General features: G+C 44.0%; 1 protein-coding gene and 1 long non-coding RNA gene across 2 annotated transcripts in view; one reads left to right on the top strand and one right to left on the bottom strand.

Annotated features, from left to right (window-relative positions):
* LOC306650885 overlaps nucleotides 1–14,964 on the bottom strand; it is a 461,164-nt gene that overhangs the window by 171,967 nt on the left and 274,233 nt on the right. The gene's annotated exons all lie outside the window — the stretch shown is intronic.
* On the top strand, nucleotides 5,901–8,053 carry LOC306651544 (claudin-34-like). The gene has a single exon (XM_079124225.1). It carries the CDS (start codon nucleotides 6,377–6,379, stop codon nucleotides 7,016–7,018), a length of 642 nt encoding a protein of 213 aa, XP_078980351.1. The 5' UTR covers nucleotides 5,901–6,376; the 3' UTR covers nucleotides 7,019–8,053.

The following is a 14,964-nucleotide window of genomic DNA, read 5'->3' as shown; positions in this document are numbered from 1 at the left end:
TGACCCCCGGAACTCTTGGGGTCTGCTCTCCCCCCGCGCTCTCATCGGGGCTTCCCTCCATCTGGGTTCTGCAGCGCGCCCTCACCCACGGGGGAGCTGCTGTGACCTCCCGACTCGTCCTCCTTTGTCTCTGAAAAGTGGTGAAGAATGCCGGCCACGCTGCACACTGACAGGACCACTCTGGGCTTCCTCCCCGCCTGCCCGTTCAAAGCACCTTCATCCTCTCGTCCACACCGTGGCAGAGCCATCCCGCCCAACGGCGATCTGGCCCCGAAGCTTCAAGTGGTGTGCGAGGCGACGGGGGTCCTCAGTGCTCTCTCATGGCTGACCTGTCACAGGCCCAGCTGAGCTGCACCTAGGATGCGCTCCACTTCCCCATCACTGTGGGTTTGTGGACCCGCGAGAGAATCCCAGCGCCCCCATGGGGGCCATGCTCTGAGATAGCCGGGTGTCGCCCGGGACTAGGGCCTCCTGGCTCGTGCCCCTTCGTTGTGGAGAGGAGTCCGCGTGCCCAGGAAGGATAACACCCCCGTCCCGGACGGACCTTGTGGACCCGTCCGCCCTTCCCCACGCGAGATGTCTCCTGCCACCTCTGTTAGAAAGCGGGCCCGTGTCGTTGCTGTGGTGCGTGGAACGTTCCTCCTACCATCTGTGTGTGCCTACCCGCAATCAGGCTTCAGAACTCTGCCCGCATGCCAGGAGAGGGCCACATGTCAACCACTCCAGCAAACAACACGACAGGCACCCCGGGAGCCTGGACCCGGAGGTCGTTCCTGTTCCCTCCTGGCCCTTTTGGCCTTGGCTCGGTGGAAGCAGGACCGCACCACACCCAGGCCCGCAGGCTTCCTCTCTGCAACCATCGTTCCTCTCTGATGCCATCGTTGGCAATCCAGAGTCAGCATAGGCCCGCAATCCAGGGGCCTGCCCTCTCGGTCCGGCCCCACACTGAAGCTGCCCTAGTCGGAAGCCTTGGCACCGAGGGAGGACTGTGCTCCAGTTGCACTTTGTGCAGGGGCAGGGCGCCCCGCTGTGCGCGGTGCCGCACGCGATTCCGCTTCCTGTGCCAGAGGGACCCATGCTGCCGTCCAAGCCCTTGTGTGCATGCGTTGGAAAGGGATCCGAGTGCTATCGCGTGAGGGAGAAGCCTTTGTGCTGGGGGTGGGGGAATGGGTGGGTGGTTCCCGGGTATCGCAAACGCAGGCTGTCGGGGTGGGACGGGGGCAGGTGGGTTCCTTCAGGCGTGGGCGGCACAAATGGCTGGGGCTCCTCTTGGAGAAGGCGGCTTGCCGACGCCTTGACGCCTTCCTGCCTCGGCCTCCCCAGACGTCGGGCAGCAGATGTACCTTGTGCAGTGGCACCGCAGGGTGGTGTGCGGGAACCTTGTGTGGGAGAAGCAGACGGGGTGGATGGTCGAGCAACCCGAGTGTCCCGGCCCGGTCAGCAAGCCGGCTGTGAGCCTTGAGGCAGGTCTCTGGAGAGACAGGCCAGGCTAAGCCCCGAGACCCGCGTCCCCGGCGGGCGCCTCAAGGCCTTCCCTCAGAGCGCGCCGGCACCCGGCTCCTCGTCCCACTCCTGCCAGGGGACTCAAAATCTCCAGGGGATGACACCCGGCACCCCTGGGCTCTGGTCTCCTCCCGCTCTCTGCTCCAGGATTCTTTCCATCTGGTGTCTGGAGAGGGCCCTCACCCACGGCAGGCTCTGAGCTCTCCCAGCTTGTCATCCTTTTCATCTGACGCGTGGGCCAGGATCCCGGGAGACCTGCAGAGGGTCAGAACCCCTCTGGACTTCTTCCCTGCCTCCCCATTCGAAGCGCATTCTCCCGCTTGTCCACACGGTGGCAGCACGAGACCGCCAAACGGTGTGCTGGCCCAAATGTTTCAGAGCGCTGGGCGAAGGGACAGCGGGATCCAGTGCCCTCCCGAGGGCTGACAGGAGACTGGCACAGCCGCGGATGCCTTCCTCTCGCTCGGGAGGCCGGGACGTTCACTGTTAGTTTCGAAGCGCGGGAGAGAAAGCCAGCAAACCGACCGGGGCCGTGCTCTGAGCAGGCCGGTGCTCCTGATTTCCACCTCCTCCCGCTTCAGGACCCTCCCAGGGAAAGAGGAATGCACACGTTGGGGATGCACGTCACCACCCACCCAGGAAGGATCGCACTCTCTTCCACCCTTCCCCGCGCAAGACGTCTGGTCCCTCAGTGTTTGAGGTGCCCTGCTGGAAACCGGGCCCCAGAAGTTCCTGTGGTGTGCGGAGCGTCACTCCTCCCACCCGTGTGTCATCCGGGAATGTGGCTTTAGAACTGTCCCCGAACCCCAGGAGACGTCCCCATTTCGACCACTCGCCTTGAAAACATCACAGGCACCCCATCACCAAGGAACCGCCGGTGGTTCCTGTTGCCTGCTGGCCCCGGTGGCCTAGGCTCCTGTGAGGCCGGACCGCCCCACGGCCAGCCTCCAAGGCTCCCTCCCACTAGGCGAGCAATTGCTGTCCCTCAGAAACCAAAGTCAAGGTTCCCCCTGAGATCGTGGGTCATGCCCCCTCGGTCGGATCTGGCGCTTGAAACTGCCCTAGTCGGAAGGCCGGGTAGCAAGGGTGAGCTCGGCTGGAAATGTCTGCAGGTGAGCGGCGTCCACAGTGCACCCGCTCCATTGACTTCGGGGTCCTGTGGCACTGGGGGACCCATGCTGCCATCGAGGCTGTGGGTCGGGTCCCTCGGAGAGGGACTGGATGGGTGTGAGGTGAGGGAGAAAGCGGTCTGCTAGCGGGGTAAGAGCGGGGTGGTTCCCCGGAATAGGAACTGCGGGCTGTTGGGGTGGGGGTGGGGGTGGGGTTCTGGGCGGGGCCGGGGAACGCGGCAGGTGGGTTGGCGCAGGCGTGGCGCGAGCGGTTTAACGGCCACCAGGGCCAAGGCCCAACGGGTGCGGGAGAGGCGACGCCGGGCGCGCAGCAGGAGCCTCCGCGGCCACCCAGGTAAGGCGGCGTCCCAGGCCCGAGGCCTCGGGCCGGTTCCCTCCCGGGGCAGGGGTGGAAGGAGCCCCCCCCCATTCGCGGCGTCTCTTCACGGGCCCTGAGGGGTGTGGGCGCAAGGGCTGTGCGGCTGATCGCGGCGCCTGCTCATCGCTCCACCGACCGTGTCTGTCCGGCCTGCCGGGGAGGCCACGTCGGCCCTCGCTTCTGTGGCTCCAGAGGAGCCTTTGCCCGCTCTCTGCTCGAGGATTCTTTCCATCTGGTGTCTGGAGAGGGCCCTTACCCACGGTGTTTTGCCCCAGAAATTTCCGATCCTTCGGCCACGGTACAGTGTGATCCAATGCTCCTCTGAATCCTTACCTGTCACTGGCATAGCTGAGCTCACTGTAGATGTGTTTCTCTCCCTCGGGCGGCCATTACGTTCACTGTTAGTTTATAAACCTGGCAGAGAAAGCTAGCCTACTTATCCGGGTGATGCTTAGAAGTGGCCTGTCTTATTGATTTCTAATTAGGAAGTATTAAATAACTGAACTTTTTAAGAACAACTTTCAAAATCAACATTAGTTCCTGTTTTCATGATTGAACGGTTGTTTGAGATGGTAATCCTTGTAACTATCTGGCCTACCCAAGTCATTGCCTGTGGTACCAGAGGTTGTATTGAAGTATATAGCTGGAAATAGAAGTATTTGAAATCCTTGGTTAATAGTACCTTGAGAATACTTGATTGGACTTGAGTCTCTATAACGTCCTTCATCCACAAAGTTGTGTATGTGCCTTGTTTTCTTACTGGTGAGTTGTTGATTTGACCTGGTATAATACTACTCTGCAGTGGATTCTCTCAAAGATAAGACATGGAACTCTTATTAACCATAACCCAAGAGATATCCAAGGGCACATGGAAAGTGTAGCTTTAAATATACTGCATTAAATCTCATACTTCCCCCAAATAGAACATCCTTTGTATGTAACATGTGTTTAGTGCTGAAAGATTGGAACACACAAAAAAGATTGTGGAGAATAAATATTTATAAGAGGCAACATTTGAAAGTACTGCCTTCCAATCCTTTACACGTGTACATGTGTATGCATGTTAGAAACAAATGCCCAGGTCATGTACAGTCACATGCATGAGAATATCTTTAGCTCTATATGTATGCATGTCTATGAATTCTTTTGCATTCTTTTTCTTGCTTAGCATACAGTGAGGATTTCCTGTTATTAAAGCATTTTTGAGGATTCCCTTGTTGAATTATGGAATTACTTAAGCAGTTTCCGATGCTTCATATGCCTGTGGCCTCCTGATTTTCCTTATTCCTACTGTCAATAACACTAGTGGGAACATTAATGCCCAGGTACTTCGACCCCACTTCTTGGGTTTGTTCATTCAAGTAGGTTCCAAGAAGTGGGAGATTGAATGGGAATTCCCCCATATTCCTTAATTCTCTTCTGCTTTAACTCTTGAAATCTATTATAGTGAATGGATTACTGTAATATATAGTAGGCACTAAGGTGTCTGTATGTACTAGAATTAATTAATCTTCTGTTGCTTGACATCTTTTTTTGAAGTATTTTTTTCGTTTTTAAAAATATTTTGAGTGAGTTGTCAATGAATTTTTATTTATATGTAGCGCTGAGAAGTGAACCCAGTTCCTCACACTTGTGAGGCAAGTGCTCTACCACTGAGCTACAACCCCAGCCTTGTATTATATTCTCATTTCAAAATAATCCCATCATGACAGAAATATCAAAAAATACTGAACTCTACACATTATTAAAAATCATAATCTTAGACTTGGGTATAGCTGAGTTGGTAGAGTGCTTGCCGAGCATGCCCTATGCCCTGAGTTCAATTGCCAGTGTGACATACGTAGATACATAGAGACATAAATAAATAAATACATAATTTAAAAAATCATAATTAGAGTGTCATAAACACAATATTGAGTGAAAGAAGCCAGTCACACATGAATGCCTACCACATTTCCTATTTTGAAAAACAGGAAAAATTATATTAAGATGTTTGGATTGCACACTGACGTGATACAACTGTAAAGAAAAGCAAGAGAATGGTATATTGTGTAACTTTATCAGAATGGTAGATACATGGATGTTTTCCAAGTGATAATCCATTCAGGGATGCAGTTAGATTTTGTTTGCTTTTCCATATTTATGCATTGCTTCACAACACCAATAGCTTTAAGAATACCTCATAATCCTTGGGATGCTTCCCAACACCAAGGGTTTCCTTGAAACCCTTTCAAAAATTTCTCCTAATAACTTAGCAGATAACCTTCCAGTAGTAATTCATGTCTATTAAACCTACTATTTGGTAGCATGATATTGATGTATTGTGAGCACCTTCCTTTTGGTCACATAGAATCATGACTAGAATCTGATAATCAAAACGACTACAAATACCAAATATGGGAGAAGATATGAATGAACTGGAATCTTCTTCCATTATTGGTGGGAGCATCAATGGTGCAGCCACCATATTGATAAGTTACATGCACAATTACTGTATGGCCCACAAATTCCATCCCTCAGCATCCACCCAAGAGAAATGAAAACATATGTGCAAGGTTGCATTTTATTTATTTTTATTTTTTATTTGTTTGATTCATTGTACACAAATGGGGTACAACTTTTCAATCCTCTGGTTGTACATGAAGTGGAGTCACACTGTTTGTGTAATCATACGTGTACATAGGATAATGATGTTTGTCTCATTCCATTATCTTTCCTTCCTCCTGTCCCCAAATTTTATATATGCATGTTTACAATAACATTATTTAAATCAGGCAAAACACAGAACCCACCCAGATGTCTAAAACTGATGAATGAGTGAACAAAGCATGGTAGTACATGCAAAGGAATACTACTAGGCACTAAAAAGGGACATGCTTATATATGCTATAACATGGGTGAACCTTGAAACCACTATGCTAAGTGAAAAGGGTCAGGTATGAAATATTATAACTTGTATGATTCCACTGATATATTTTTAGGGTTGGCACACAGCTCCATTGAGTGACTGGAGTATAAATGATTTAACTTATTGTTGGGCTTAAAGTGGTTTCCTGTTTTTCAGTATTACAAAGAGTGCTTTCCTGACCATATCTGTGAATAAATGTTTTGGCCAGATTGATTGTCTTTGGGCCAATGCTGGGAAGTGGAACTGATTGAGGGTTTGCCCATTTTAAAGCTTTGGGCAAATATTGCCACACAGCCCTCAACAAAGTTTGTTCAACTTGCACTCCCAGCACCTGACTGAGAGGGCAAATGCCTCCTTTGTTGGATATATTCCTTCCGTCCGAGTACTATTCCCCCAGGGGGGTCCATCCCAGCAAGAGGATCCCACACTCACAATGCCCTTATTTGTTTGCAGTTGAAGCATACATATGCTGCCGCCATGGTCTGGCTCGTCAGTAGTGCTAATCACCAAGTAGCAGGCTTTGCCATTGCCACCATAGGCTGGATCCTGTCTGGCATTTCCATGGGCCTTGTGGAGTGGCGAATGTGGTACATAAACCACCCCCTTCTCTCCCCCTCTGGTGTCGCCTGTGTGGGAATGTGGAGAGTCTGCATTTACCACCACCGCGACAGTAACATCAGCAATGCCAAAGTGTGTTACCGATACACCTACCATGATGACTTCCTTCCACCTGACATTCGTGTTGCTCAGCACGTCTTACTGGCTGCCAACATCCTGGTGCTCTTGGGGAAAGCCTTCATTATCCTCGCCCTGAGGAACGTGTACATGGGAATCCTTCAGAAGGACGACACCTGCAACCCATTCGTTGTTTCAGGAATTCTGAACATCGCTGCTAGCGGCTGTATCTCGATTGTCGTGCTCTGGAATTACTACTCCGTCATGAGCATGGAGGGGATTGAATTCCCTTCGTCTTTCCGTGTGCCCTTCAAGCCAGATGTTCAGGAAGTTGGGAGTGCCCTTATAGTGGCAACACTAGCTGCCTTCCTGTTGCTGTTGAGTGGAACAATTTTCCTCTCTTACACTTTCCCCCTGGACATCCAAATGCATCCTGAGGTTTGAAAAATGAATTTCCAGGTTGCATGGACTTTGCAAATCCATTCTTTCCAGGAGTTTATGGGAAGTATTATCTGAATGTTCTACCAAGTATTTCCAAGGACTCAAGACTGTGGCAAAAGTGATCTGGGAGGAGAGAGTCCAACTGACTCCTTCCATTATTTTTGCATCTGAATTTGGTTCACTGAACTTTCATTAAAATAAATACTGCCCACATGCCAGTCTTGTGGGTCTGGATTTTAATTATCATGGCCTAGTATAAACGTAGTGTGTGGAATTAAGTGTCTGAGTACATTGAAACCTCTCACATCTCCCTTTGAAACTTGTCCTAAAAACAAAAATAGACCTCATGCCTTCTGTATTCTCATGATAAAAACATTTCTCTTCCCTATAAAGTTTTCCAAAAGGAACAAAAGTAGATGATTAGTATAGGGATTCTCCACACACATCATCAGACTCAACAGTTCTAAAGATTCCATCGTATCATCTCTACTTTCTTTCTCCTAAGTATTTTAAAGCAAACCCCAGGCATCATATCCTTCAATACTATTCCCTTTAAAACTGACATTTCCTTACATTACTTATGGCTTCCAGCAAACCTCATTATTCCTTGTTATCAAATACTTAAAATTTTAAAATATCTCCAAAATAGTTTTAGTCATTTCACAGAAGCTGCTCTCCTTGCCTTTGATGCTGTAGTCTCCCATATTCACCAGACATACACAGCTGCATCACACCCCTCTGCCTTTTGTTTACTTTAAATGATTCCGATGTGTGGAGCAATATGGGTCACTTGTCCTGTCTGTTAACTGGCTCTCTATGAAGGTTTGCTGAGCTTCCATGTTAGCTGATTCCAGAAAAGTATTTCCTTGGTGGTACCATGTATTTCAAAGTGACTATGGTACACCACTTGTCACATGGCTGCTTTTAGTGACACTAAGATTGATGAGACAGCCAGGTGTGGTGGCACACACCTGTAACCCACAGCTCCCGAGGCTGAGGCAGGAGGATATCAAGTTCAAAATCAGCCTCAGCACCTTAGCAGGCCTAAGTCACTCAGAGAGACCCTGTCTCTACATAGAACATGTATCTATATAAAAAGTGGCTAGGGATGTGGCTCAGTGATAAACTGCCTCTGGGTTCAATCTTTGGAACCCCCCCACACACAAAAAAAGATTGACCAGTGACTCCATGAAGGGAAAGGCTGATCCCTCTTCTCAACTTCCTAATTAAACGCCACCTAACCCTAATGATTTCAGCTCTTGACTGTCCCTTTGGAACCATTAATCACACTGAGGATTTCATGTGGTTGGTCACTTGCTAATGTGAATATCTTTGCCAGAGATATTCGCTTGGAAGAATTTGTAAAGAGTTTTAGCTCATCAAACACAGCCATTCGGTGACTCTGAAATTCGGTGCAGACAGAAGATGCAGGGAGGGCTGGGGATGTAGCTCATAGCTATAGTGCTGCCTGGCATGCTTGAGACCCTTGTTCCATTCCAGCACTGGGGAAAGGCAGGGAAAATGCTTCATCCTTTCCCTCTAATTGTTTTCTAGAGTGGAGAGAAGGTCTTAGTAACCCTTGGTGTTGTCTAGTACACTGCATTTTTGTTTTTCTATTTCAGGTTTTTTTTTTTTTTTTCCTTTTTGAGTATTTGCTCAATATTTTTTCTGGCAGTACTGGGGATTTAACCCAGGAACACTTTACAATGATCTACATTCCCAGCCCTTATTTTATTTTTTATTTAGAGACAGGGTCTCAGTTGCTTAGGGCCTTGCTAACTTGCTGAATCTGGCCTTGAACCTGTGATCTTCCTGTCTCAGCATCCTGAGTCACTGATTATAGAAAGTGCCACTGTGCCTGGCACACTTTTCCTTTTTATTAAGTTATTTGACAGTGGAGCCACAGGGACATGTGTGTTCTCTGACATGTCTCTGTTGGTATTTTTAAGATAAAAAAAATCCCAAACTTTATTCAAGACAAGCTAACATGCTATTTGCAAAACAGTTCTTCACTATATCAATAGAATTCATTCTAGAAAAATGATATTCCTGAGTAGCTAAATAGTAAAGAGAATAATATGTTCAACAACTACATTGACCAACTGCATGCTGTTAAAATTAAATCATATGTAATTACACGTAATTTTCTTTAATGCCAGTGGTTCTTAACCTCATGAAGATTCTTTACAGAATAATGCACAATATTAAGCATAGATGTACAACACCCTTGGAACCTATTCATTGGACTTTCAAAATAAGTGACAAGTTCAAAAATTCACTCTTTTTCTATGTACAAGTTGGAAATTCTCCCATGTCCTAGTCATCAGTTGTTTATTTATTTGTTTACTTATTTTGTGGTGCGGGGGATGTAACACAGGGCCTCACACAGGCTAGGCAAGCACCAGTTTTATATTGCCTTTATCAGATGAAAACCCACCGAGAGTATAAATGAGCACAGATACATCCTGCTAAATACATTTTACTAACGGCTTTGAGTGTTCTTTCCTATGTTAGCAGTTGAGAGAATTTTAGCAATTGATACTGCAGTATCAATTCCCCCAAATAAACTTTACCAAAACATGTTGGTCTTGAGAGAGGATTTGATTGCAGAAGCACTGTCTCAGGAGTGTAGATCAGTCTGTAGGCAGGGAGGTCTTGGGGACATCTCGAGAACATGACTTCTATGGTCTGCACGTGGCAGTGGTATGATGGGAGGTCTCCTGAATCTTTTCTGGTTTGTTTTTAAAAATACTTTATTTAAAAGATATCTTTTTAAAACTTTTTTTAAAATTTATTTTTATTGTAAACAAATGGGATACATGTTGTTTCTGTTTGTACATGGAGTAACAGCATACCATTTGCATATTCATAAATTTACATAGAGTAATGATGTTTGATTCATTTCATTATTTTTTTCCTTCCCCCCTACCCCTCCCACCTCTCTTTTCCCTCTATACAGTCCCTCCTTCCTCCATTATTGTCCCACTCCCACCCCCCATTAAGTGTCATCATCCGCTAATCAGTGAGATCATTCCTTTTTTGGATTTTTGAGATTGGCTTATCTCACTTAACATGATATTCTCCGATTTCATCCATTTGCCTGCAAATGCCATAATTTTATTATTCTTTATAGCTGAGTAATATTCCATTGTATATATAGACCACAGTTTCTTTATCCATTCATCAATTGAAGGGCATCTAGGTTGGTTCCATAGTCTGGCTATTGTGAATTGAGCCGCTATGAACATTGATGTGGCTGTATCTCTGTAGTGTGCTGATATTAAGTCCTTTGGGTATAGGCCGAGGAGTGGGATAGCTGAGTCAAATGGTAGGTCCATTCCAAGTTTTCTAAGGAATCTCCACACTGCTTTCCAGAGTGGCTGCACTAATTTGCAGTCCCACCAGCAATGTATGAGTGTACCTTTTTCCCCACATCCTCTCCAACACCTATTGTTGCTTGTGTTCTTGATAATCGCCATTCTAATTGGGGTGAGATGGAATCTTAGGGTAGTTTTGATTTGCATTTCTCTTATTACTAAAGATGGTGAACATTTTTTCATATATCTGTTGATTGCTTGTACATCTTCTTCTGTGAAGTGTCTGTTCATTTCCTTAGCCCATTTGTTGATTGGGTTATTTGTATTCTTGGTGTAGAGTTTTTTGAGTTCTTTTTATATTCTGGAAATTAGTGCTCTATCTGAAGTATGAGAGGCAAAGATATTCTCCCACTCTGTAGGCTCTCTCTTCACATTGCTGATAGTTTCCTTTGCTGAGAGAAAGCTATTTAGTTTGAATCTATACCAGTTATTGATTCTTGCTTTTTTTTCTTGTGCTATGGGAGTCCTGTTAAGGAAGTCTGATCCTAAGCCAACAAGGTGAAGATTTGGACCTACTTTTTCTTCTATAAGATGCAGGGTCTCTGGTCTGATTTCAAGGTCCTTGATCCATTGTGAGTTGATTTTTGTGCAGGGTGAGAGATAGGGGTTTAGTTTCATTCTGTTGCATATGGATTTCCAGTTTTCCCAGCACCATTTGTTGAAGAGGCTATCTTTTCTCCATTGCATATTTTTGGCACCTTTGTCTAGTATTAGAAAATTGTATTTATTTGGGTTTGTGTCCGTGTCCTCTATTCTGGACCATTGATCTACCTGTCTATTTTGGTGCCAATACCATGCTGTTTTTGTTACTATTGCTTTGTAGTATAGTTGAAGTTCTGGTATTGCGATACCCCCTGTTTCATTCTTCCTGCTAAGGATTGCTTTAGCTATTCTGGGTTTCTTATTCTTCCAGCTGAATTTCATGATTGCTTGCTCTATTTCTGTGAGGTACATCATTGGGATTTTAATTGGAATTGCATTGAATCTGTATAGCACTTTTGGTAGTATGGCGATTTTGACAATATTAGTTCTGCCTATCCAAGAACATGGGAGATCTTTCCATCTTCTAAGGTCTTCCTTAATTTCTTTCTTCAGTGTTTTGTAGTTTTCATTGTAGAGATATTTTACCTCTTTGGTTAGATTGATACCCAAGTATTTTATTTTTTTTTTTGAGGCTATTGCAAATGGAGTTGTTTTCCTCATTTCCCTTTCAGCTGTTCCATCGCTTGCATATAAAAATGCTGTAGATTTATGCATGTTGATTTTATAGCCTGCTATTTTGCTGAACTCATTGATGAGGTCTAGAAATTTTCTGGAGGAGGTTTTTGGATCCTCTAAATATAGAATCATGTCATCTGCAAATAGTGACAGCTTAAGTTCCTCTTTTCCTATTTGTATCCCTTTAATTTCTTTAATCTGCCTAATTGCTCTTGCTAGAGTTTTGAGGACAATGTTGAATAGAAGTGGTGAAAGAGGACATCCCTGTCTTGTTCCCGTTTTTAAAAGGAATGGTTTCAGTTTTTCTCCATTAAGAATGATGTTGGCCATGGGCTTAGCATAAATAGCCTTTACAATGTTCAGGTATGTTCCTACTATCCCTATTTTTTCTAGTGTTTTCAGCATGAAGGGGTGTTGTATATTGTCAAATGCTTTTTCTGCGTCAATTGAAATAACCATATGATTCTTATCCTTAAGTCTATTGACATGATGGATTACGTTTACTGATTTACGGATGTTAAACCATCCTTGCATTTCAGGAATGAACCCCATTTGATCGTGGTGCACAATTTTCTTAATATGTTTTTGGATACGGTTTGCCAATATTTTGTTAAGGATCTTAGCATCTATATTCATGAAGGATTTTGGTCTAAAATTTTCTTTCCTTGATGTGTCTTTTCCTGGTTTGGGTATGAGGGTGATATTAGCTTCATAGAATGAGTTCGGTAGGGTACCCTCCTTTTCTATTTCCTGGAATACTTTGAGAAGTATTGGAATGAGTTCTTCTTTGAAGGTCTTGTAGAACTCGGCTGAGAATTCGTCTGGTCCTGGGCTTTTCTTGGATGGTAGATTTTTAATGGCTTCGTCTATTTCATTGCTTGATATTGATCTGTTTAAATCGTGTATGTCCTCCTGGTTCAGTTTGGGAGGAGCATATGTCTCTAGAAATTTGTCAATGTCTTTGGTACTTTCTATTTTGTTGGAATACAGATTTTCAAAGTAGTTTCTCATTATGTTCTGTATCTCAGTGGTGTCTGTCGTGATATTTCCTTTTGCATCATGTATTTTAGTAATTTGAGTCTTCTCTCTCCTTCTCTTTGTTAGTGTGGCTAAGGGTTTATCTATTTTGTTTACTTTCTCAAAGAACCAACTTTTTGTTATGTCAATTTTTTGAAGTTTCTTTTGTTTCAATTTCATTGATTTCAGCTCTGATTTTAATTATTTCCTGTCTTCTATTACTTTTGCTGTTATTCTGTTCTTCTTTTTCTAGGGCTTTGAGCTGTAATGTTAGGTCATTTAATTGTTGACTTTTCATTCTTTTCTGGAATGCGCTCCATGCAATGAATTTTCCTCTTAGTACCACTTTCGTAGTGTCACAGAGATTTTGATATGTTGTATCATCATTCTCATTGACCTCCAAGAATTTTTTAATCTCCTCCCTGATGTTTTTTGTTATCCATGTTTCATTCAATAGCATTTTATTTAGTCTCCAAGTGTTGGAGTAATTTCCTTTTTTTACTTTGTCATTGATTTCTACTCTCAGTCCATTATGATCCGATAGAACACAAGGCAGTATCTCTATTTTTTTGCATTTCCTAAGGGCTGCTTTGTGGCATAACATATGGTCTATTTTCGAGAAGGTTCCATGTGCTGCTGAGAAGAAAGTGTATCTGCTCGTTGATGGATGGAATATTCTATATATGTCTATTAAGTCTAGGTTATTGATTGTGTTATTGAGTCCTATGGTTTCTTTGGTTGGATTTTGTTTGGAAGATCTATCTAGTGGTGACAGCGGTGCGTTAAAGTCGCCCAGAATTATTGTGTTGTGGTCTATGTGATTCTTGAAATTGAGAAGGATTTGTTTGATGTACAGGGATGCACCATTGTTTGGGGCATAAATATTTACTATCGTTATGTCTTCCTGATTTATGGTTCCCTTAAGCAGTATGAAATGTCCTTCTTTATCCCTTCTGACTAACTTTGGCTTGAAGTCCACTTTATCTGATATAAGGATGGAAACCCTCACTTTTTTACTGGGTCCATGTGCGTGGTAGGTTTTTTCCCATCCTTTCACCTTTAGTCTCTGGATGTCTTTTTCTATGAGATGAGTCTCTTGCAGGCAGCATATTGTTGGGTCTTTCTTTTTAATCCATTCTGCCAGTCTATGTCTTTTCATTGAGGAGTTTAGGCCATTAACATTCAGGGTTATTATTGAGAAATGATTTGTATTCCCAGTCATTTGGCTTATTTTTAGTTTTTAAGTTGGCTTGGTTTCTCCTTTGAGTGGTTTTTCTCTAAGGTAGTTCCTCCCTTTGCTGACCTACATTGTTGTTTTTCATTTCCTCCTCATGGAATATTTTGTTGAGAACATTCTGTAGTGCAGGCTTTCTATTTGTAAATTCTTTTAACTTTTGTTTATCATGGAAGAATTTTATTTCATCTTCAAATCTGAAGGTTAGTTTTGCTGGGTATAGGATTCTTGGTTGGCAACCATGTTCTTTCAGAGCTTGAAATAAGTTGGTCCAGGCCCTTCTAGCTTTTAGAGTCTGGGTTGAGAAGTCTGCTGCTATCCGTATTGGTCTCCCTCTATATGTAATCTGATGCTTTTCTCTCGCGGCCTTCAAAATCCTATCTTTATTTTGAATGTTAGGCATTTTCATTATAATGTGCCTTGGTGTGGATCTGTTGTGATTCTGTGCATTTGGTGTTCTGTAAGCCTCTTGTATTTGATTTTCCATTTTATTCTTCAGGTTTGGGAAATTTTCTGATATTATTTCATTGAATAGGTTCTTCATTCCTTTGGTTTGTATCTCTGTGCCTTCCTCAATCCCAATAATTCTTAAATTTGGTCTTTTCATGATGTTCCATAGTTCTTGGAGATTCTGTTCATGATTTCTTACCATCTTCTCTGTTTGGGCGACTTTATTTTCAAAAGATTAAATATTTTGTCTTCATTGTCTGAGGTTCTGTCTTCCAAGTGGTCTAGTCTGTTGGTGATGCTTTCCATTGATTTTTTTATTTGGTTTATTGTCTCCTTTATTTCAAGGATTTCCGTTTGGTTTTTTTTTTTTTTTTTTTTTTTGAGAATCTCTGTCTCTTTGTTGAAATGATCTTTTGCTTCCTGCAGGTGCTCTTTCAGCTTATTGGTATTATCATTCATTGCCTGCATTTGCTCTCTTATCTCATCCTTTGCTTCGCAAATCATCTTAACATGTATAATCTGAAGTTCTTTTCTGACATTTCTTCTAACATACTGTCATTGGATTCTATTACTATAGAATCTAGATTTGTTTGGATCATTTTCTTCCCTTGTTTTTTTTCATGTTGTTCATGTATCTTCCCCTCTAGCACTGC

The sequence above is a fragment of the Sciurus vulgaris genome (assembly GCF_902686455.1).
Source record: "Sciurus vulgaris genome assembly, chromosome: X".
Classification (NCBI taxonomy): domain Eukaryota; kingdom Metazoa; phylum Chordata; class Mammalia; order Rodentia; family Sciuridae; genus Sciurus; species Sciurus vulgaris.
The sequence above is the reverse complement of the archived record's forward strand: the minus strand, read 5'-3'. Positions and strand labels throughout refer to the sequence as shown.